Source organism: Podarcis bocagei, assembly GCF_964188305.1.
Source record: "Podarcis bocagei genome assembly, chromosome: 2".
In the NCBI taxonomy this organism is placed as follows: domain Eukaryota; kingdom Metazoa; phylum Chordata; class Lepidosauria; order Squamata; family Lacertidae; genus Podarcis; species Podarcis bocagei.
The window spans coordinates 78,508,170-78,530,751 of record NC_138126.1 but is presented as its reverse complement, the minus strand read 5'-3'; the positions used below and the strand labels follow the sequence as shown (position 1 = coordinate 78,530,751).

Below are 22,582 nucleotides of genomic sequence, written 5' to 3'. Positions count from 1 at the left end.
AGAATGCTGTGATGTCATCAGTCTTGTGCAAACATTCTAGAAACTCCCGTTTCACTGTTCAGTCAAAGCTGGATCTTTTGCCTACTTCCTTATTTCCAATGGACAAGCTTGTAGGCTACTGCTTTACTACAGCTGAGAAAACCCCATTGTCTGAGATTTTACCCTCCTCACTGGCTCTTCCTTTGCCAGCATCTGACAGCTGGAATGGCTCCTTGCATATGATGCCGTAAGAAATAAATTAGCTATTTATTCGTTTGGGAAGCACGGTTGGGCCTGCATTTGAGATGGTCACAGCTGGTTTCCCTATTACGTGTGGAAATCTGTCTGAAGCCTGGATAACTGCTGCCAGCCAGTGTAGTAGACAATTCTGAACCAGACGGAGCAACGTTCTGGTTTGGGCTAAAACCATTTATGCTGTTCCTTTCTATCCTCTCTACTGCTCAGCTCGAGCAGTTCCGAAGATAAATACATTGAAACCATTGGTCTAATACTATGGAAATGCTTTTTCTCATTTGTGAAATCAAAGCTTTTTCAAAACAAAACTTAAATTTTAAAAATGCTTAATTCTGTATAAAAAAATTAGGCTAATTTACACAAAGCATATAAAGCAAATTAATGCTAGGTTATGTCACATATTGTCAGGTTCCTAATGGATTATTTGGTATATTTTTATGCCACCCTTCTTCAAAATTCTCCCACCACCATTGCATTAGATTCACAGCCGTCCTCTAAGGTAAGTTAGTCCGAAAAGGGAGCAAATGGCCCCAGTGAGCTTCATGGCAGAGTGTGGATTTGAACCTGCATCACCCTGGTTCTCTTGTCCTTCTAACACCTGCAATACGCAAGCAACCCCTTCCTCTCCAACCATTTCTCCTCAAGGACAAAACCAAAGAGGGAGAACCTGTGGCCCTTCCACAACTACAGCTCCCATCATCTGACTGTTGACCACGCTGGCTAAGCTGCTGTGAGTTGCATCCCAAGAAGATCTGGAGGACCAATGGATGTCCATCTTTAGACTAGACAAACTATGCCTGAACAAGGACTCTGAGCACAAGTAGAGGTGCCACACTTGCCTGGTCCCTGAATACCCCATCCTTGCCATAGTCTTGTTGCTGAGCAACAATGTGCAGAGCTCAGTGGAGTGGGAGGCCAGCCAATCAGAAGAGTCTCTGAGGTGTACTTGCCTGGAGGCAGAGTCAGCACCCAAAGTCCAGTCTAGTCCTAGGGTCAGTCCTAGGGTCAAGCTCATCAGTGCCTTCTCCTCTGTGTCCTTGAATGCTGATGAGCTGCAGGTGGAGTCACTCCGCCTTCTCCCCCTTCAGGCTGCTGTTCAGCAGGTGAAGCTGACTCCTGGCCCATGACAGCCTCCAACATGCACATGTTGAGCACATTCAGCTGAATGCCCTTAGAAGCCTTCATGGAATCGAGAGCCTTGATGTCAAACAGATTTAAATCAAGAACCCTGGTAAATTTAATCACTTATAATTCCCATTCAAGAGACACGGATGGCGCTGTGGTCTAAACCACAGAGCCTAGGGCTTGCCGATCAGAAGGTCGGCGGTTCGAAACCCGCAATGGGGTGAGCTCCCGTTGCTCGATCCCAGCTCCTGCCAACCTAGCAGTTCAAAAGCACGTCAAAGTGCAAGTAAATAAATAGGTACCGCTCCAGCAGAAAGGTAAATGGCGTTTCCGTGCGCTGCTCTGCTTCGCCAGAAGCGGCTTAGTCATGCTGGCCACATGACCTGGAAGCTGTCTGCAGACAAACGTCAGCTCCCTCAGCCTGTAGAGCAAGATGAGTGCTGCAACCACAGAGTCATCTGCAACTGGACTTAACGGTCAGGGGTCCCTTTACCTTTAATTCCCATTCAAACCTTGTACAATGTTGGATGTTCGGAGGTGAAATGCTCAGTGGCTGATACATGCAAGGTCAGTCAGTGGTGGTGCATTTTGCTCATGTTTACATTTCCTATGTGGGCTATCAATGTCTGAACAGGGCTACATTTCCTTAAAAATACGAAAAAGGCTAATCCTTGGTTTCTGACAAAAACTCTTTATTATTTGAAAGACTGCCTTTTCTCTTGTATTCATCCTTCATTTAAACAATTTCTATAACTAGAGATAAAAGACAGAAAAGATAATTGGTGAAAACCATAAAACTAGGCTTCAGTGGAATAAAGAAGTTTTCAGTCAGTGCCGGAAGTTCGACAGGGAAGGGGGTTGTCTGACCTCAACTGGAAGGGAGTTCCAAAGTATACGGGCAACCAGTGCAGGTTTTTGAGCACTGGGAATATGTGCCAGTGCTGTATACCCAGTAGATCATGGTGGTTTGCAGGAGAATTTCTCTTGCAAGTTGCAAAGACCCCAGAAGCTCCCTCTGCAGTAACTGTGAGCAGGGTCTTCAGTGTAGTTGCCCCTGCTCTGTGGAATAGCATTCTTGTCAAAATATGGAATGTGCCCGCTGTCTGCGCTTTCAGGAAACAACTGAAAACATTTTTGTTCTGGCAGGCTCCCCTAACCGGATAAATGGAACTTGACCACGGGTGTCTATTTTGTAGTGTTTTAGTTTTGTTTTAAATGCATTTTAAAAAATGTATTTTTCGATATTTTTAATGGTATGTCACCTTGAGACGTCTTGTGTGGATGCTGATAGTAATATGCATCATGCCACATATGCACACCTGTTGTGGCCTAATATGGCCCTCTGTGACTTTTCCAGCTACCCTTTTAAAGTCCCTGTCCAGTAGATTCCTCTGCTTATCTTGGTGCCTACACATTTTTTTCACAGATGGCCAGGATATAAGTCAAGGCGTTATCAGGCTGCAGTGTTTTGCACAAAGTTAATGTTCAAAACCACCAAGGTCTGTGTACAGGACTTCCCTCCAGAGTGTTATAGTTTAAGACTGAAAACTATTGGTATTGGCACATGAGGCAGCTACCTTGATTTAGTGCTACTTTGGGACGACTCTGTTCTTCTGCTGTGGTGGGAGGGTGGGGGAAATAGTCCCTGCAGGGCACTGGAGTGTCAGTTTAACCATTGTGATTTACAGAGATCCTGCAGTTGTACAAAAGTGCCAGAAAAGACAATTCAGGGGGAAGAAACTAGAAAGAGAGAGAGAGAGATCATTTTGCAGGAATGCCAGAGGAGTTCAATCTCAATTTTTATTAACCTCCTTGAAGTTTCTGCACCTCCACGATCCACTCACAAAAGAATTTGGGTGCCTCAGATTTTTTAAAAAATGCTTTTGGTGATTTTACTGGGAAGGAAAAGTTTGCAACTTCAGGGGTAGTCTTTACTGACCCCAGTATCTTGGGTGGGGAGCGGTTTTCTGCACTAGGAGCCTTCATTTCATTAGGTTAATGGCAGCCACTGAGCAGGAACACAGAGAGAGGGCAAAACATTTGCCTATCCAACTCCAGATACTGGTAACGCAATCTGTGGGAATGCAATTTTTCAGGGCCCTGTCAGAATTTATATTGTGCATTTGTGATGATTTGTGTTCATGACAGTATTGGGGTAGGTATATGTGACCCCACTTTCCATACTGTTTGCACCTGCAGCGGTTTCAGGGTGAACATGCTGCTTCATTTCCAATCCGTGCTTGCCCCATCCTGTACCACAAATGTTCCGGTTTAATTTTTGTCCTGCTTCTGTTACACTATGGTGCTCCTCCAGGTGGTAATAATGCTACAACACTGAGGAGAACAAAACTGAAATGATGTGTGGCCAGTCCTGTAAAAATCCATCACCAATGCACTATTATTGTGTCAATGACATGTTGAAGAATGCACCCATTTTTAAAAATGTGCCAATTTGGTGGCTCCCTCTGCTCTCTGCTTCTGCTGTTTTCTAATTACCTTGTCCCCTCACTCTGACTGCAGTGAAGATTAAAGAGGAGTCACCATTTTCAGCTATCATCTACTCTTCTTGAGCCATTTCTCTGTTGTTTCCCTAATGGAAGATTCCAGTTAGAGCGACAATTGAAGAACATCTGCAATCATTCTGGCAGGCCCATGCACCCTCTCCTGTCCAACTCCCCAATCTTTCAGGAATATAGAATGGAATATATACATATATTAATCGTACCATTCAAGTAAATTCCCAGGATGCGTCACAATAATAAGTCAATTTTAACAGCAAATCTATGTGACATATCACATAGTTTCAGAATAGATTGATTGTGTAACATGGAGGACTACTGTCTAGGACAAAAAAATCCTCCAAAACTACAAAGTCCTGCTGGGTATGCCCCATGGGGTCAGCACCCCCTTCCTCTCTGATGTCCAGGCCCTTCTTTGGAGGCAAAACTGAGCAACAGAACAAAGCCCAGTAGATAAGTCACATCTGTGTGTACACACACACACATCTTTCAAAATACCATTAAGTCCTCAATCCTAGTTAAAACGAATTTCTTGAAAGACAGAGAATGATGCCAATAAGCTGGGAAGGGTAAAAATGCAACTTTGAAAGAAAATCCACATGGGCAATTCACATTCCCCTACCTTTTAAAACTATAAATCATTTAGCGCATTTACTGTATTGCTAGATCTGTGCTCTGAACAGTTGCCTGTTGTTGTTTTTTAGCATGGAAAAGGAAAATTACCATTAGGCAGGTGAATACAGAAAAATGTACCTAGTTTGTATATTTGTCCTTCAAGTGCTTTGATCACGGGTGATTTCTTTCTTCACTAGAGACTAAAGGGCACCGACAATCAGGCACTTTTATTTGTTTATTTTTGTTTTTTGTAGTGAGCGGAGGGTGGGAAACAGTATTGACACAAACAGGGAGAAATTGAATTCGCAAAAGGGGATGATTGCTATAAAACAAAGCAAATGGGTAGCACTAAAAAAAAGGAACCTCTTTCCTCCTGCCTCTTTCAGACTAAAGATGGCGAGGTTTATGAGCTACCTTGCTGCTAAACCCCAGGGTCCCTCTTATTTGTGTATATATTATACATCTATCTTATTCTTTATTTCAAAAATCAGGAACAAAAACTCAAGAGGGCCTGTGACAACACAACCAACTCGCGCTAGTGGTGTCACAACCACCATCACAACCATCGTGCGTACTGGAGGCAACTGGTCCACTGGCCTGTTTGATGTCTGCAGCGACAAAAGAGTCTGTAAGAGTTTCAATTGCTTCTTTCAAAGCTGTATCCCTGGTGTGCACGGGAGAGATGAGGTTCTTTTTAATAGACTTACTTCAAGACTGGTGATTGAAGAGCTTCATCCCATAAAAGTTGCGGTTGAGCTAATGGAGTTGAGATGATATTGGAGGAAAAAAGAGTAAAGGGCTGTCCTTGGATCCTTGACCCAGGTCTGCCTGTATCCTCATCTACTGTGTTTTATAACAAACTACCCATCAGGAAGCAGGTTGCTTGCTCTCTTATCAAGATATTGTTGTATTAATATTAAACCTGATTTTCACTACTATACTTCTGAGGGATAGAGAAGGTCACATTAAGGTTTCCTTAACAACTGTCTGCAGCTCCGGGGAATGATTGCTTCCAGCGAAGTACAATCCTGGCTCCAAAAATATTGTTGTGAAACTGACTTTTAATGGGTTTGGTTTTGTTCAGTTCTAGACATCAGATATAACAGAGCTGAGTGAAAAGGTGGCCACCTTTGTAATCATCTTCGGCATAGTGCATCTTATCTATGTCTTTAGTCTGCTTGTGGAGTACAAATCATTTGGGTTATCCATAGATTAATGGGGGACACACACACTGCACTCAACTCTCACCTGTGGCTCCTGGGAGCTATCAGCATGTGACAGCGGCCACACCCTGGGAAATGGCTTTGACTAGCTGACTAAACTAGGTGAGGGTAGCCGATGGGTCTCAAACCCTCAGTGAGTTAGAGACTTCCCCTGCGTGTGGAGACGGGCAAATTGAGCAGGCAAGACTAATAGTGGGTCCAACGATCAAGAAGGTGGTCTCTGCATGTGCTGTAGAGGGAAATGAGGGGCAGATGGGGTTCATCAACCTGGGAAGGTAGCCCATCCAGGAGAAGGAAAACTCTGATCTTAAACCTCTGCTGCCTTGCGAGATATCTTCTGGAGAAGAAATGGCTAAGGAGTAAAGCCTACACAAAGCTGAAGTGGAGTTGCTAAGATGGTTGGCTCATTCCGGCAACTCCTGGAGTCAAGCTGGTGCCTAACATATTGCTCTGCTTGCCTTTGGACCATATCAGCGAGGCTGAGGGCTGGGGTGTCTGGGCAGCCCATGACCTCCATACACATTGCCCAGGCGTGCACCCCGGGGAGGTCACTTTGATGCTGCAAACACAGCAGTTTGACTTCCTCCCCAGAGGTGCACTTCATTGTCACTTGAGGCAGATGCAGTGCTGTTTTTCCTAGAAAAAGGGGTGTTGAAACTCTCCCTTGTTCTCTTATAATGGCAATGGTGCCCCCCTGAGAGGTGCTGGAACTGAGTTCTAGTGAGTTCCAGCTGAATAAAAGCCCTGGGCAGATGTCAACAACAACAGCAACAGCAACAACAACAACAGCAACAACAGCAACAGTGTATGGAGGATTCCAGCCTATGTTAGACATGGAAGTTGGACATAGTGACATGTGGGTCCCTTCTAACTTCATAGTATGAACACACAACGTACATATACAGCTTTCGTCATGTGATCACATCCTTCCTGTGGTTGTGCTTAATGACAGGTGTGTGTGGTTCACTGTGCAGCTTGTGCCTGGAATGCAGCATCGCAAGCCGATTTGGGGAGTGCTTTTGTTTCCCTTTGCTGCTGGGTTCCACCTTGGCCTTGAGAGTCGGCACCAGGGAGAGTCACAAAATACGTGTAAGTCCATGTAAGTGTTCTGTCCAGCACCCACAATGCACGGTGTAGGAGTGGTGCATTTCCTACCCTGTGGAATTCCGTGTGTGTGTGTGTGTGTGTGTGTGTGTGTGTGTATGTGTGTATGTGTGTATGTGTGTATCTGATTCCAGCAGTCATGGCCTTTAAGACATCTCTGAAAGCCTATTTTCTCTGGATATTCACTGAAAAGTATTGCTACATTTGCTGCTCCTGGGTTCTTGTTGGTTTTACCTCAGATTTCAGGGCTTTGTTGTGTGCTGACCTATATTTTCCTATAGCTGGCTTCTCTTAAACTGGTTGCTTTCTTGTAACTGTGGAAAGGGCCATGGATCATGCGGTAGAGCACATACATGAAAAAGGTCCCCAGTTCAATCCCTGCCATCTCCAGGTTGGGCTGGGAATGCCCCCTGCCTGAAACCCTTGAAAGTTGCTGCCACCCGGTGTTGACAATACTGAGCTAGATGGACCAAACATATAAGGCAACTTCCTGCGCTCATGGTTTAAAAAATTATTACAAATGAACTTGTGTGTGTTCATAAGAATGTCCACACACCAACATATATAGGTATGCACAATTGTAAGTCATCTTGGCAGGGGCGTAGCATGGGGAGGGCCAGGTGGGCCATAGCCCCAGGTGCATGGTTTTGTGGGGGCACAAGCCAGGCACACCCATGCAGGGATCCCCTCCCTGTCTGCCACTCTGCTGCACCCCTGGCCCCCTGGCCAGTGTTGGGGGGATGCATCCACCAAGAGCCACGTTGGTTGACCAGGCTCCCCGTTGTGTGGGTAGGAGGCACAGCATGAACCCTCCATGCCCCACACCCGCCCGGCAGCAGTGAGGGTTCAGCTGGTGTGACAGGTTTTGTTCATCTTCTGCTCCCAGACCGTGGCCTTGCCATGTGTGTGTGTGTGTGTGTGTGTACCTGGGTGTCAGTAAAGGATGCAATGCCACTGCACCTTGGCAAGGTTTTAGACTTGAAAGTAGGCTAAGAAATATCTAGGAGCACAGAAAACTGTTTTATACTGGATCAGACCATTGGTCCATCTAGCTCAGTTTGTCTGCACTGACTGGCAATGGTTTTCCAGGGTTTCAGGCAAAAGTCTCTCCCTGCTCTACCTGGAAACGCCAGGGATTGAACCTGGGACCTTCTGCTTGCAAGGCAGATGCTCTACCACTGAGCTATGGCCTTTTACAATCTGGAAGAAAGCCAAATCTGGGCATCAACACTTCACCCTCTCTCCGCTGTTGGAGGCCATAGCTGTAGTTTAAAATCTGTTGGCATGGCAGGGGGATCTTTAGTTTGCTAATGAATGACTTGAAATATTTTTGAGGGTGAAAAGTTCAGCATAAAATCTCTGTGCCTCATAGTATGCATCCCTCACCTTTCCAAAACCACCACTGTTCCACTCTTTATGGGGCAAATATCTCTTATTCTGCCAGTGTGGTGCCTCCTTAAAGCCAAGTAAATGCATTAAACCTTTGGAATAGCCTTTTTTTCTTAAGGAAAAGGCAGTGCTTATGTTTATAATGACATGCCAAGCCAATACCCATATTTTAAAAGTAATGGGAAAGAGCAGCTCTGTTTTTCTTTGCTGTAGCTTCAAAATTGCACGGCACATTTTAAAATATCCCTTTGAGGGCGAAATATACATTTGCCCCATATTCAGGAAGAAGGAAGGGAAAAGATGCCAGAAGGAATCAAGGAAACGTAGTGTATTTTCTCACATAGCTTTTATCCTGGTAAGCAAAAGGCAAACGTTGTCATATTAATTTAACATTTTGTGGGAGTGCATTCTGTGGTGACTGGGGCCCGTTGGATGGTGGGGCAGAAGACAGGGAGGGTAGGTGGAGCCAGAGCCACTGACAGGCAGAGCCCCTGACAAGATGGCCGCCAGGTGGGGGCTAGCTGAGAGCAGACTGATGCTGGTGGGGCAGGGCTCTATTTGCCTCCACTGAGTGCATTGTGAGGTTGAAAGTACATCAGTTCTGGGATGTTTGTGGGATACTTTAGTTAGGATGTGTCTGTAGTGGAAATTCTCTACTCTTTGGCGAAATAAACTTGGAAATTCAGAAGAAGCTATCTATCCAATGAAACAGGGGCACTTCCTTGGCAGTGTATCTTAGGCTGGGCTAAAGGCTGGAGTGCCAGGACTGAGTGCATGTGAAGTAGGGGAATGTAGGTGCAACATACGCTGCATGAAGGAGCAGCACATCTCCACTGAAAGAAAATAGACCCTGGAGCTGCACCATTGCGCTCCTGAACAACAAGTATGTGGCAAACAGAAGCTTGCGCCCCAAGGAATGAGGTAGAACCACCAGCACCCATCATATTGTGCCATGGACTTGATAAGGTTGCTGTGCATATTTTCACAGGGAACTATCTCCATCAAAATGGCTCTTTCCCATCCATGCACATTTCAGGAAATTGGGGTTGTGGTGGGTGGTGGTGAGAGAAAAGCAGCGTGGAACACAACATGTCTCCTAGGTAAATGTGGGCATGGCATCGATTGTGTGCAACCTCTTCCCCCTTTAGCCATCAGCCAGTAATCAGCAACCAAGTCAGCAGACATTCCCGGTTTGGCAACCCCCTGGTGTGGATGAGAACTTCCATAATCTCTGACCCTTGGCCATGTTGACTGTGGCTGTTAGGAGTTGTCATCCAACACAGCTGGGGACCACCATGTAGGCTTAGAGTAGGAGTGAGGATCCTTAGCCCTCCAGATGTTGCTGAACTCCTGCTAGCTAGGGATCATGGGAGTTGTAGGCCAAAAACATCTGGAGGGCTGAGGCTGAGGAAGCCTGATATATACTATGCGACACCACCCTCAGCAGTATGTTCTCTGTGGTTTAGAAGATACATTCTCTCACACTTTTTTCTCCAGCAGCATGAGGCTGGAAATCTAACTTACCAGTCTGTCCTGCATTAGGCTGTGTGGGGAGAACGAGCTCAACTTTTCTGTCACTGAAAAGGAGGCACACTATCAGTGTTTGTCTGTGAGACCAAGGGCTGTAGTTTTCTTCAGGTTCACCTGGCTGAGCATAAACCCCACTGATCACAGTGGGATTTAGCGCTGAATTAGACACAGAATTGTGCTGCAGGGTTGTTGTTTTTATAGTCAACAGTGTCTGGTTGTGGGCAGGGGTAGCATCATGCAGTTCAGAAACCTGTGCTGCCAGGGTGTGGGGAAATAGGGAAATGGCCTGTTGACTACCTTTAAAAACACAGGTGTGATCTTCATTTCAAGGCTGGAAAATGTGAGGAAAGCCTTGATCCCAAGGTAAAAAGAAAAGAAAAGCTGGGATGGGAAAGGCACATGATCAGACAAAACATTATTGTGTGGGAAGATCACATACGGTAGTTATAACCATAAAAAAGAGAGATGAACGAACAAACATTTTTGTCTGACAGGGAATAGGATGTGGCTAATGATTGGCTGATATCGGTATCCCCATTGCTTCTCAAGTGAAGAGGCTGCAACTAGTTGAAATGTCATGAGCTGGGAAGCAGGTGTCAAGCTGGAAAATGAAAAAGCCAGTAGCCCTGGGAAGCCTCAACAGCACTTTGCTAGTCCCCACTGGAAGGAGGGCTCTGCAGTTTAATGTTGTAGTTTTTAATTGTCACAGAGGAATGTAATGGGTTGGCATCATCGGGGTTTGGATTTTATGTATAAATGGAGTAAATGGATGATGTATGATATTGTTTAGTGTGGAAGAAACCCATGATTTCTGTCTCTCTCTTTTAAAAAAGGGTTGGAATCAGGGTGATGAGGTAGTGCACAGAGAGCCTAATGAGACCAGTGCTTAGTGACATGGAAAAATGGTTTCTCAGTCATCCTTGTGTGGAAAGGTTCTCTTTCTCTTCCCCCCTGCAGGGAACCCTGTGTGAAGACTGGATGGCAGTTCATTGTTGCTGGCCTTTTGCAGTCTGTCAAATGGCCCGGGAAATGAAGAGGAGACCTACATTCCAGGTCTACGAAACACACTCATCTCCTCCTCCATTTGAAGATGCCCTTGTTTGAAAACCTTCAGAGGTGATTGGCTCATGATGCTTCTTCCTCTTCCCCTTGCAATGACAAAATTGGTTATATTGTTAAATAAATAATGCATTCATGTGTCAGATCAAGTTTTTTTCACCTTTGTGTTTCCATGAGAGAGACACTGAGACACTTCCAACTGCTGATCTTATAATTTGTTTTATATTTGGTTGAAAAGGAAAAATATACTAGACATGGTAAAATAAAATAAAAAATTCCCCAGATGCCTAAGATCCAGTTTTGGGACAAGTACTCTTTGGTGAGAGAACTCCAGCAGAGAATTAATATCACAAAGCATGCAGCACAGCAATGTGTGGCAATATAAGCTGTTAGACCTTCAAAATATCCCATTCTAAGTTGCTTCCAAAGTAGCACAGAAAGAGACTACACGTTTGGTAAGTTAAAAATGGTTTACTTACAAAGTCTTGAAAGGTCTGATTCATGTTCTTTTCCATACAGCAGCAAGAAGAGACAGGCAATATAACTTAGGTTTCAAAATGGTAAATGTTTCTAAATTATTTGTATAGAATCACAAAGATGGTTTGCTTAAGCCATGCAGTCTAAGCTTGGAGCATCCAGCTTAGACTTCCTTCCTGGTAGGTTTCACATGGTCAGAGAGAGAGAACGAAGAGTTTTGTAACCTGTTATGTGTGCCGGCATGGTTGCTTGAGAGCAAACAGGCAAGACTCCCCATTGGTCTTTTCAAGGCTTTATTATCTGTCCAAAACGTTCACAGTGCAGATCGACTCAATTCCATGTCTGCTCAGTCGCTAGCAGAATCTGGGAGTGGGTGGTCCTTAAACTTTCCCCAGCAGAGTAGTCTTTTGTCCCCCATCCTACGCCTCCCCTCTCTGCGCGTAAACCGACTGCGCAAAGAGGGCGTGGGCAGAGGGGGACCTGCCTCCCCCCCGCTTTGTTCATGCTCGGTGCTGTGGCTCTCCATTGCATCCTCCAAGCCCTGCACCCCTTCCCCACTGGAGGCGTGGCTTCCCTCCTCCATGGAGGAAGTGCTGATTCTCACGATCTTTGGAGGCTCCCTGTAACCCAACTGCCCTTCCACCTCTCGCCTCTGAGCTGATGGCAGTTCCCTGACATAACCCTTCTTCCCAAAATGTGTGGATATGACCTAGCTAAGGGTTAACTCTGAGCTTTGTGGAATTCTGTGCTAGCTTGATTATATCTGTTTCAGTGATTATTTGAACACCAGCTTCATTTCAAGCAGGGGAGCAGCAGAGGTCAAGGCCTTGCTTATGTGACTTTGCCCTTCCCAAATGGTTAGTGGGCGGCACCTTCATTCAACATATTACTGTTCCTTTCCACCAAAGATGCAGTAGTCACTGTTCCTCGTTCTTCTCTCTTCTTTGAGGAAAAGGCAGTTATTAAACCAGGAAAGTGGGTGTATTTTGCAGTCTTTAAAAAAGATCCATCACTGTAAAACGTGTCCACCCCCTCTCTGAACTCCTCTCATCCATCTTGCTCTATTTTTGGTCTTTCTAAGGAACCTATCACCATGGCATCAAAGTGCTGATGCATCCTCCACATGTAGCCGGCTTTAGATATCTCCTGCCCTGCCTCAAAATAGAGGCTTTTTGTAGAACAGCATGGAACTATTTCATCATCGTTTTCTTCCCTTCTTCCTGCTTTTAAATTCATATGACTAGATGTAAGCAAAAAACAAACACTCCCCAAACCCCAAGCATTTTCTTTCCCACCTGATCCTGCTATCACTGTGGGTGGGAACACATTTGACGGTGTTCACATTATATGGGTGACGGTTGGACTGCACTCATCAAAGTTTCTTTTTCTTTTTTTTTAATTTTTTTATTAACTGGCCAATCACATCAAATTAAACCACATCACATAAATTTCAAATTACAAAGCCAAATTTTTAAATTTTGTTGGGGGAACCCATACTTCAAGATCCAAAGGGGGATTCAAATCATCTTCTTATTACTGCATTAATGTCCAAATCAGTCCCAATCAGTCCAAACAAAATTCATAGTTCTATCCAATCTTATCTTGGTGTTTCCACATCATATCTTGTTCATATAATTTCTCTTTTTCCTTTACGATCTCTTCTGTTAGCCTCCTTAAGCCGATAAGCAAATGTAATAATCCTGTGTGAATTTCCTGTTCTTCCCATCTAAGTCCAGATGGTTTCCATATAACATCTCCTTCGTAGATAACATCGCTCTTTCCATCATAAATTAGGCAGTTGTCACTCTTAAGTCCCACTGAGGAGTTAATCCACGATATGTAAACAACTCTGTTTCTCTCTTTCTCCTCCCAGACTCAAGGGACAGTGCCTCCCAAAATGGCGATGGCATTTTTAACTGCGTCATTCCAAAACTCTTAACTTTCCAGCTTCGTCTTGGAACATTGCTTTGGATCGAAAGTTTATCTCCACACAGCCTTAAATCCACAGCTTAAGTCCTTAAAACGACATTTCTGACTCATTAGGGGAGGGGATTCTTGTTTAATCACATAGAAAAATAAATGAGGGTCCCCCCCCCCAGTCATTTGCCGTTACCGTTATCTTGACGTATCTTCTCATATTTTATTCTTGTCTTGTTTTATCAGAGATCTCTTCTGTCAGCAGTCTTTACTCCCCCTCTTTCCTTGAAGTATGCACTCATCAAAGTTTCAGTATCCAGTTGATTTTTTTGACAGCAGAAAGTGGCACTTGTCCTATAGGCCATATGAAATGTCTCTCATCTTTCAGAGTGCATCTGTGTACTGGTTTCAAGAAAAGGAACCAATACACATCCAGCACGCACCACACCTCTATGGACCGCAGCCCCACACTCTGTAACTTCATCTCGCACTATCTATTCATGCATCCTTTGAGCCCAGGTAGCAGTTCTGAGATGAGGCGCCAGAAAGTTACTGCTCAAGGTGCTGAACCAGGAGTGCAAGAGCTTTTTGCTTGGTGCAAGTGTGGTGGTCAAACTGGAATCGTAAATGAATTCCCCAGGCATTTCTGATCCATGTAATCAGCGTAGTAGCCTGTTTCCTTGTTGCAGATGGTGTCATCACAATGGCAGAAACAGCCAGCGCCAGTGCAGGCATGTTCTTTGTGTATTTGCAACATTGTGCCTGAACTGGGACACCTTTAATGTGTTGCTGATGATTTAATGTAGCTTATTATCTGTAGGTGCAGAGCAGAGGTAGCCGCCAGATGGTGTGGATGAGAACTTCCATAATCTCTGACCCTTGGCCATGTTCACTGTGGCTGATGGGAGTTGTCATCCAACACAGCTGGGGACCACCATGTTGGCTTAGAGTAGGAGTGGGGATCCTTAGCCCCCCAGATGTTGCTGAACTCCAATCTCATCAGCCATAGCAAGCATAGCCAAGGGCTAGGGATTATGGGAGCTGTAGCTCAGCAATATTTGGAAGGCCAAAGGTCCCCACACCTAGGCTAGAAGTTGTAGAGACCTTGAAGTCCTGAGAACTGGTTCAGTAGCTACCTGAGATTTAGCAAGTCTGCGCAATAAAGATGTGCAAGATGAAACTCATGGGTTGGGGTGTGTGTGGCTTTAGCTGGATATGCTCTGATTTTATATTTGATATCTATTTTAGGAGTTCTGGTTCCCTGCAAACCTTATATCTGTCCTTGAGAGCTTAGAAGTTTCTCAACACTTCTGAAAACTAAGTCCTCAGGGGCTTCTTTGAAATCTCTCAGCAGGAGTGGTTAAAACTGAGAAAAAGAGAGAGAGCTTAGTATATTTCTGTTTAGCTATCTTATTTTAACCCCTTCGAAGGAGTATGTTGCTGTAGGAAGTACTCCAATAATCCTTTTTGGCCTGATTCTTTTCCTGGAGGATAAATCTGAAGGTTAACTTTTTTCCAATTATTATTACTATTGCTTGTCTGAAGATACTGGAAAGAAATCTTCTGTTGAGTCCCTCACAACATCCCTCAGGATTGTTTGCCGGCCTTAGAAACTGCTTTCCCCCTCTCCTTTCCAGGATGGAGAACCTGTGGTCCTCCAAATATTGTTGGACTATAACTTTCATCCAGCCCCTTAGGCAGCATGACCAATGATCAAGCATCCAACATCTGGACGGCTCCAGGTCCATCACCCCAGCTCCAGCTTCTCCCGATTGTCAGTGGAAAGTACTACATGAAAGAGATACCATCTTGGGGAGGAGGCGGGGCTTGGCAACACAGCCAGTTGCTTGTTCTTGAGCCATGCTTGCTGCATCCATCAAATGGATATTACCGAGCAGAACTGAGCAGCCTGTATGTGGATTGCACAAGTGTCAGGAATGTTGTTGCCCAGCAAAAAAACAGTACTAGCCTAAAATATTTTCCTGCTAGAAGCCCAAAGAACGCCCCCTGCCAGTTTTCTTCCCTGACCTGTTGTTGTTTCTTCAGTTTATATCCCGCTTTTCCCGAAGGAGCCCAGGGCAGCAGTTGCACAAATGCTAAATCAATTAACACATGTCTAAAATCATCTAAAAACTATGTATATACAGATGCAGACTGGGGAAAATCTCGGCTTAAAAGGCTTGTTAGAAGAAGGTATTCAGTAGGTGCCAAAATGTCAACAGAGGAGGCCCCTAATATTTAACAGGAGGGAATTTAAAGGGTAGGTGCTACTATGTTAAAGGCTCCAATTCCTATGCTGTGCAGAAGGGACATATTGAGAAGATGATATCTGCAGGAAGCCCTCACCTGCAGACCACAGTGATCTGTTGGTTATATATGGGCTGACACAATCATTCATCCCTAGTTTACTCACTCTAGGTCAAGGCGCAACCCAACTGTGACTTGTAACCCATCAGTAGAAGATGTATGCAGTTTAATATATAATTTGGACCAGCAACACCTCCATCCATCCTTATTCAAGATGTGTCGAGGCGTTGCTGGTCCAAATTATATATTAAGCACCATTAATCTTTGACTTTTTCAGCATCCTGGGGTTCTTGTGAAGGCAGACATCCTGGTCCAATCGCAAGAACTGGGCTTGAGATTTAGGAAACCTGTGTTTGTAATTCTAGATCTGCCTCAACATGGAAAATAGCTCTGGTAGGATAAGTCACACTCATCCTCCCTTCTTATTCTGTAAAATGGGAAGAATCATGAGTTAACTTACGTGTTGGGAAAATGTGTAAAGCACCATGAGGTTGAAAAACAGGGCATACATGGCAAATAGCAATTCAGTAATTTGAATCGACATGGTGTGGCTCCTTCATGCTTTAGCTTAGTCTGCTCTATATTCAGGGGGAAGCTTGACTTGGGAAGGCAATGAGCTTTGTTTTCATATCTGCCACAGCACCAGCACTGAGCAGGTTTTTCTTTATTTTCAAATGACTCCTCTTGGCGGATAATTACAGTAGCATATAGTAAGCTAAAGCTTTCCCAGTGCCAGTGCTCCTGCTGCTTCAAGGCAAGCAATCATAAGGTTGTCATGGTTTTGCATCAGACCTGTCAGATCTTTGACCCATGGGCCTCATCTGATGCAGCAAAACTGCCCTTCCAGCTCCGCAAACCACGACATTGCTGAATTAGCCAGCTTTGGCTTTTGAAACAAGCACACTAATGCAAATGGATGAAAGAGGAGTCTCCCCCCCCCAAAAAAAAAGTAATAATAATGCCAGCCCCACTTTACCATGTTTTTCTGTTGGCTTCCCCCAGCTGGCATCTACCCACCACTATTTTCAGTGAGCAGAGCATTTGCCAGTGGCTCCATCTGCATATTTTTTTCTTGAGCAGTGGATATTTTTGGCCTAAGTGAGTCTCATGAATGTGTATGCACATTATATATAGTGAGGAACTCAAAGTGACCCTCTCTCCCAAAGACCCGGTTTCGGAAAGAGTTTATGCCGTTGGGTGCTTTTGTGGACACAGAATGAAAGCTGAGTATCCCTGGTGCAGAAATATATTATTATTATTATTATTATTATTATTATTATTATTATTATTATTAGGTTGACCAAGATACATTCCGCTTCCAAAATATTTCTTAGCAATTGGGCTGTGACACCCTTTGTCCAGTTAACAAGTCTGTGAATGTGTTTTTGAAAGAGCAAATGGTAGGCATGGGCCCCCCAGTCCACATCCTGGTGTGAATAGGCGGGGGATTACAGACCTTTCCTCCTCATACATAATCCTGTAAGGGAACTTTCTTAAGCCTGATGGCTGTATTCCTTTGTGGTCAACCTTCCAGGGCCTCATGCCAGTGGTGGGTGAGGCCAGAGGCAAAAATGGACAAGGAAATGAATGTACATGAAGAACGTTGGAAGCTGCCTTATACTGAATCAGACCATTGGTCTACCTAGCTCAGTATTGGCTACTCTGACTGGCAGCAGCTCTCTAGGGTTTCAGGATCTCTTCCAGCCCTACGTAGAGATGCTGGGGATTGAACCTGGGACCGTTTGCATACAAAGCAGATGCTCTGTCACTGAGCTACACCCTCATCCCCATTTAACTTTGACCAGTAGGTGAGTACTGACGTACACCCCTCTCTTACCTCCTGAGAAGCAAGAGTCATTATCAGAGTTCAAGGACACATCCCACCCAGGAGAAATCACTCAAGGGTGCAAAGCAGAGTTGGCAAGAGGTGTGGCCTGAGGAGAAGATGTGGTGTGGGGAGAGTCTGAAGGGCTAGAGAGGCTTAGAGGGTTGCATTCGAGGACCCTTCTGCTGCTGTAGAGGGATATACGCTCTCCCACCAAACCACAGCTGCATATGAAAGGCATGTGTGAAATAGACCTGAAACAAATGTTGCTTAGCTAGAATCATCAGCCTCATTTATCATTTTGCTAGGGTGGTGCTGTGGTCTAAACCACTGAGCAGTGGTGTAGCGTGGGTTGTCAGCACCTGGGGCAAGGCAAGTAATTTGCGCCCCCTAACCCGTGGATTTGCGCCCCCTAACCCTAACCCCCAGATGTTGCGCCCGGTGCGGCCGGCCCCCCCTGCACCCCCCACGCTACGCCACTGCCACTGAGTCTCTTGGGCTTGCCGATCAGAAGGTCGGTAGTTCGAATCCCCACGACGGGGTGAGCTCCCGTTGCTCTGTCCCGGCTCCTGCCAACCTAGCAGTTTGAAAGCACACCAGTGCAAGTAGATAAATAGGTATCGCTGCGGCAGGAAGGTAAACGGTGTTTCCATGTGCTCTGGTTTCTGTCATGGTGTTCCGTTGCACTAGAAGTGGTTTAGTCATACTGGTCACATGACCCAGAAAACTGTCTGTGGACAAACAGTGGCTCCCTTGGCCTGAAAGCGAGATGAGCGCCGTACCCCATAGTCACCTTTGGCTGGACTTAACCATCCAGGGGTCCTTTACCTTTACCTTACCTTATCATTTTACTCTATTCCTTAAGCATTCAGTAGTTTGTGAACTTCCCCTCTGCACTCTGTATGCACCGGGAAGATTAAAGCATACTTGACTTCACAAAACTAACATGGGTAAATAAAAGAGCACAATTCTACAAAGGTCAGAAAACTGGTTCTGCGAGCAATATGGGGATGCATTTTGGCTCCGAAGGTAGGTTGCCTCTGAAATAGGGGTCAATGTGGCATTTTGCTACAAATGAAGATGAAAATGTGGTTGATGTTAAGCCAACGGGTACTCCTAGCAACCCCTCGTTCTGATTCCAAATGAAAACTCTTCCTCTCAAGTGTTGTCCAACCTGGCGTGAGCGGCAAACATCTATTGTGTGACTTTTGTTCGTTCTGTGCAACCATCCAAGAGCGTAAGTTCCCAACCTTTTATTGAAATGACACAGCAGGTTCCATCACAAAATCTCATGCTCCCTTGCTTTGGGCCGGAATGCGTGGCTTTTGAACTAGCAGTGGGAAGAAAAATAAACAACGTTCTATCACAGAGCACAATTCTAAACATCAGTCGTAGCTGGGTTAAAATGACATGGCGTTTCTGATTCTGCCTTATTGCTGAGGCTAGCTAGCCAATGAGATCGAGAGAGGCTGGGAGTAAGCAAGCACTGTGTGTGTGAGACCTGCTGATAAGGTAAGCGGGTGAGCCTGAGGAAAAGAAGGGCCTTCTGCGGGGTGGAACTGGCTGGTCTTCCAGTAGCATCATGCTGCTGCCTGTGGATAAAGATGGAGGCAGGCAGAGGAGTGGCTACAGACCAGGAGGACCTGGGTGGAAGCTGGATGGACAATGGGGTGGATGGGTCAATCCATGTCAATTTCAAATGTGTTCATTCATAAGTCCCTTCTGTTCCATTTTGCAACAATCTGATTTCTTTTTATATAAAAAAAGATTGTACAAGAACTTGTATTTAAATAAATATTTAAGTATGTATTGAAATATGCACTGCTTTTTCTGGGGGCATGCAGGGGTACACATACTCCTAAACATTTTGTGGATCTTTGTACTTTTGTCCATTTACTCTATTTATTTTTCCTGATTTGAACTACAAAATGGTGATTTTCTTGAGTCAAAATGAGAGTACCCCTAAACATTTTTTAAATAAAAAAGCACTGGAAATACGTATACATACTTGAATACGTAATTTCTTTCTACGTATGAATTTCTAATAAACCGTGCATTTAAAAAAATCTTTTCTGTATATATATATATTGGAGTTGAAAATCCTAAGAATATGTTCTGATCTCTGTGTTAGTTTGGTAGGTGCAAATTAGGTTTAGTTTTAAATGTGAACCAAATGAAGTTGTCCTCCACCCCTAGTCCACTTCCAGGTCAACTGGAATGCTTACATGTGACAAGATGGGATGCTCACATGTGTAACCTGCTCTTATGCTAGTTTACTCACATGTAAATCCCATTGCTTCTAATGAGGCTTTGTCCCAAGTAACTGTGGGTAGGATTTCAGTCTTAAACCATGCACCTTCCTCCCTAGGTTTTCAGGATGAGTTTCTCATATCTTAAAGCATATTTGTGAATTTGTTTTTTATTTGTTTGTTTGTTTTTGATAACTTGGAATTAGTTTTGGTTTTGAATCATAGGGTTACTAGGTTTGCTTGGTGCAATTCACACTATAATACGTCAGCCAGTCCCATGGAAGCAGGATCCAAAATTGGTTGTTGGGAATATGTGGTTAATGGATTGTGTTTCATTATCTCCCTTGATTTACTACAGATGAGGCTGGGAAACATTTTATATTTCTAAAAAAAGAAAAGAAAATCTGCTTCAAAACCTCATATAAATTATCTCCACGTACTTTAAATGTATACTGCGGAGCTAAACAAAATATAAGGAGAATTTGATAACTGAGCCAGAGCTGGGGGTGGGTGGAGATAGGAAACAGTTTCATCCACTATAAAATTAAGAAAACCAAAGTACAGAGAAGGTAAAGGAAGGTATAGAGAAGAAGTCTTTTTCTGACAGGTTTGCTTTTCCGATTGCATTGTACAGCGCTGAACCTTTCTTAGAGCAGTTTGTCTTTTGAATAGCCTGCCATACTCACAATCTATTCCCCTCTCCGTCATATTTTTATCTACTTGTGGCAATGGAATTAATTTTGTGGTAGTCTTTGCATATGGGGAACGACACATCCCTGATGCACGCTTGCAGCTTGAGTTGTAGATCAAAGCCACTCAAAAAAGACGCTTCTGTCCAATATGGGGGGGGGGGGAATGGTATCCAATCCACTACATAGCCAGCAGTGGTGTAGATGCCTGAAAGAAGCCCAGCTCTTCTACGAGACTTACATTTGTGTTGACAGATTGGATCTGAGATCTATGGCGTATGTGGTGGCTGTTAGCTTCACTTTGGACATTTGTTGCCATTCTCCTCTGTAAGTAATCTAAACTATGTTTACCCATCTCAATTTTCAGAGATACTATTATAATGTTTTTTTGTCGGAAAGGTCAGGTGGCCTGCTTGGCCAGAAAGGTCCAGTGATGAGGTCTTGGAATGTGGCATCCTCCTCTGAGAAACTGGACTAGCGATGATAATATGGTGGGAGTAGAGAGCTGATATCTCAGGGCTCTTGGGTGCTTCTGTGACTCCTCCTTGCTCATTGGAGAGGGTCGGTAAAGGTAGGGAGCTGTGCCTCTTGGATGGTGGTGGGCTGGAGTTCTGAAATCTCACAGTTTTCACTTGCTGAAAGGGAAGAGAAACCAGGAGTTATTTCATTCCAACAAGGCTGCCACCAGCATTGTCTTTGCTGTCTGGGGACATGACAAACAAACAACGTTTACATTTTCTTTTACAACTAGTTTTACACTTCCTTCAGCTAAACATTAGGAAGTTGGAGAGTCGAACACGACTAAGACAACTAAACAACAACAAATAGAGGAGGACATATTTCTGAAAAGTACACTATATGTGTCAGCTAATATAGTCAGCACTGTTTCCAATCACCTTTGCCTTCCTCGGAATCCCAATAGATCACCTACCCATTTTACAGCTGAGTGGATTTTAGAGTGTCATTTGGTGTAAAACCGAGTAACATATAAGCTTAGAGTTTTGAGAGATGCAAAAGTTTCCTCGACTACTTGCTTACTGGTCCACTCCACTCCAAATGTACTAAGGGTCAGCACAAATACATATTTCGGCTTGGTAGTGGGTGATCTGTGCACCAGAGACTTCCTGATTCAGAAATCATCAACTCACTAGGTGCATTTAAGGAAGTCATCATTTATTTATTTATTTAATCATGGAGACAACTCTATGTTACAGGGTTCTTGTAAGGAACAGAGGGGGGAAATGTATGTGAAGTTCTTTGATTCCTCACAAATGCTATGTAGATGCTTAGTGATTATTTATTATTTTGCTTTTGTATTATCTATCTTTACACCTTGTGCCTTCTATTTCCTTTTGGCCTGGGTGTCTGAGACGATGTATCCCAAAAACCAACCTTCAGGAAATAGAAGAACTTTACCACATATTCAGCAATTAGACTTCCTGTTGCAATGATAAATCATGTCCAGAGTTTCCATCTTTTCATTTCAATCCACAAACCCACCATGACATGGATGATCTTTGCCAGCAGACTGCAGAGGGAAGTGAATGAATATCTTGGCAGGTTGAGAGCGAGAGAGCGAGTGAGCATTGAATTTATGGTGATGAGGGTCTAATGAGAAACTAACATAATGGGGAGTATGCTCTCACAATAGGGACATGCTCCTTGAGAAATTATGAATGACACATACAGGATCATGATATAGAATCTTAGTCCTGTTCTGTCAACAAAAAGTCAATGTAATCATTACATTGTAATGTTGAGTTCTTCAGTGAAGACCTTCTCCACCTACCCTACCAGGTAATGGTACGTTGACTAGGATTTGTCCTGTCCTGCAATTCTAATATTCCATATCCCCACCTCCACCCCAAAGCTTTTCATAATAAAACTACCCCTGTGATGAATTAGACCCACTGTTACCTTCTCAGTGGTGTTCCTGGATGTGTCTGGCTTCACCAGAATGGAGGGTGGAGCAGATGCAGGTGGCTTTAGAGATGATTCATTTTTTGTAGGCAATTCCTTGGTGTCCAATATTACTGAGCTACACACAGAAGGAGCTCGGCTATTCCCGCTTCGGGGCACTAATATGAATGAAGAATCATGGGAGGAATTCGGCCTGGCTCCCATGTCAGCCGTGCTAATCCCTCGGGGCAGAGAGGAGATATGTTGATATGTTGGAGATTGCTGCACTCGTGTTTGGGTGGCAGGAGCTCGCCTGAGGGAGTTGACAAATGGAATAAGAGCTCCTGGTTGCAAAGGTTTCTGTAAAGATCCATCTGGGGAGGCAGAATTCAAGAAGAGATGAGGATTAAAAGATGATAAT

At 44.3% G+C, this 22,582-nt stretch overlaps 2 protein-coding genes across 4 annotated transcripts in view; one reads left to right on the top strand and one right to left on the bottom strand.

The window, feature by feature from the left end:
- Positions 1 to 51: 51 nt before the first annotated feature.
- Positions 52 to 10,941, top strand: PLAC8L1 (PLAC8 like 1). Its single transcript, XM_081181047.1, has 4 exons — positions 52 to 226; positions 4,985 to 5,121; positions 6,669 to 6,805; positions 10,697 to 10,941. The coding sequence occupies exons 1-4, from the start codon at positions 99 to 101 to the stop codon at positions 10,841 to 10,843; spliced, it is 549 nt and encodes a 182-aa protein (XP_081037173.1). The 5' UTR covers positions 52 to 98; the 3' UTR covers positions 10,844 to 10,941.
- Positions 10,942 to 18,562: 7,621 nt separating this feature from the next.
- The window catches only part of SH3RF2 (SH3 domain containing ring finger 2), an 87,245-nt gene continuing 83,225 nt past the window's right edge, over positions 18,563 to 22,582 (bottom strand). For all 3 annotated transcript variants that reach the window (XM_081181024.1, XM_081181025.1, XM_081181023.1), the window contains 2 exons: positions 22,180 to 22,535; positions 18,563 to 20,897 (listed from right to left, as the gene is read on the bottom strand). In XM_081181024.1, coding sequence (XP_081037150.1) covers positions 20,619 to 20,897; positions 22,180 to 22,535 — 635 coding nt within the window. In that variant the 3' untranslated portion in view covers positions 18,563 to 20,618. The remainder of the gene's footprint in view (positions 20,898 to 22,179; positions 22,536 to 22,582) is intronic.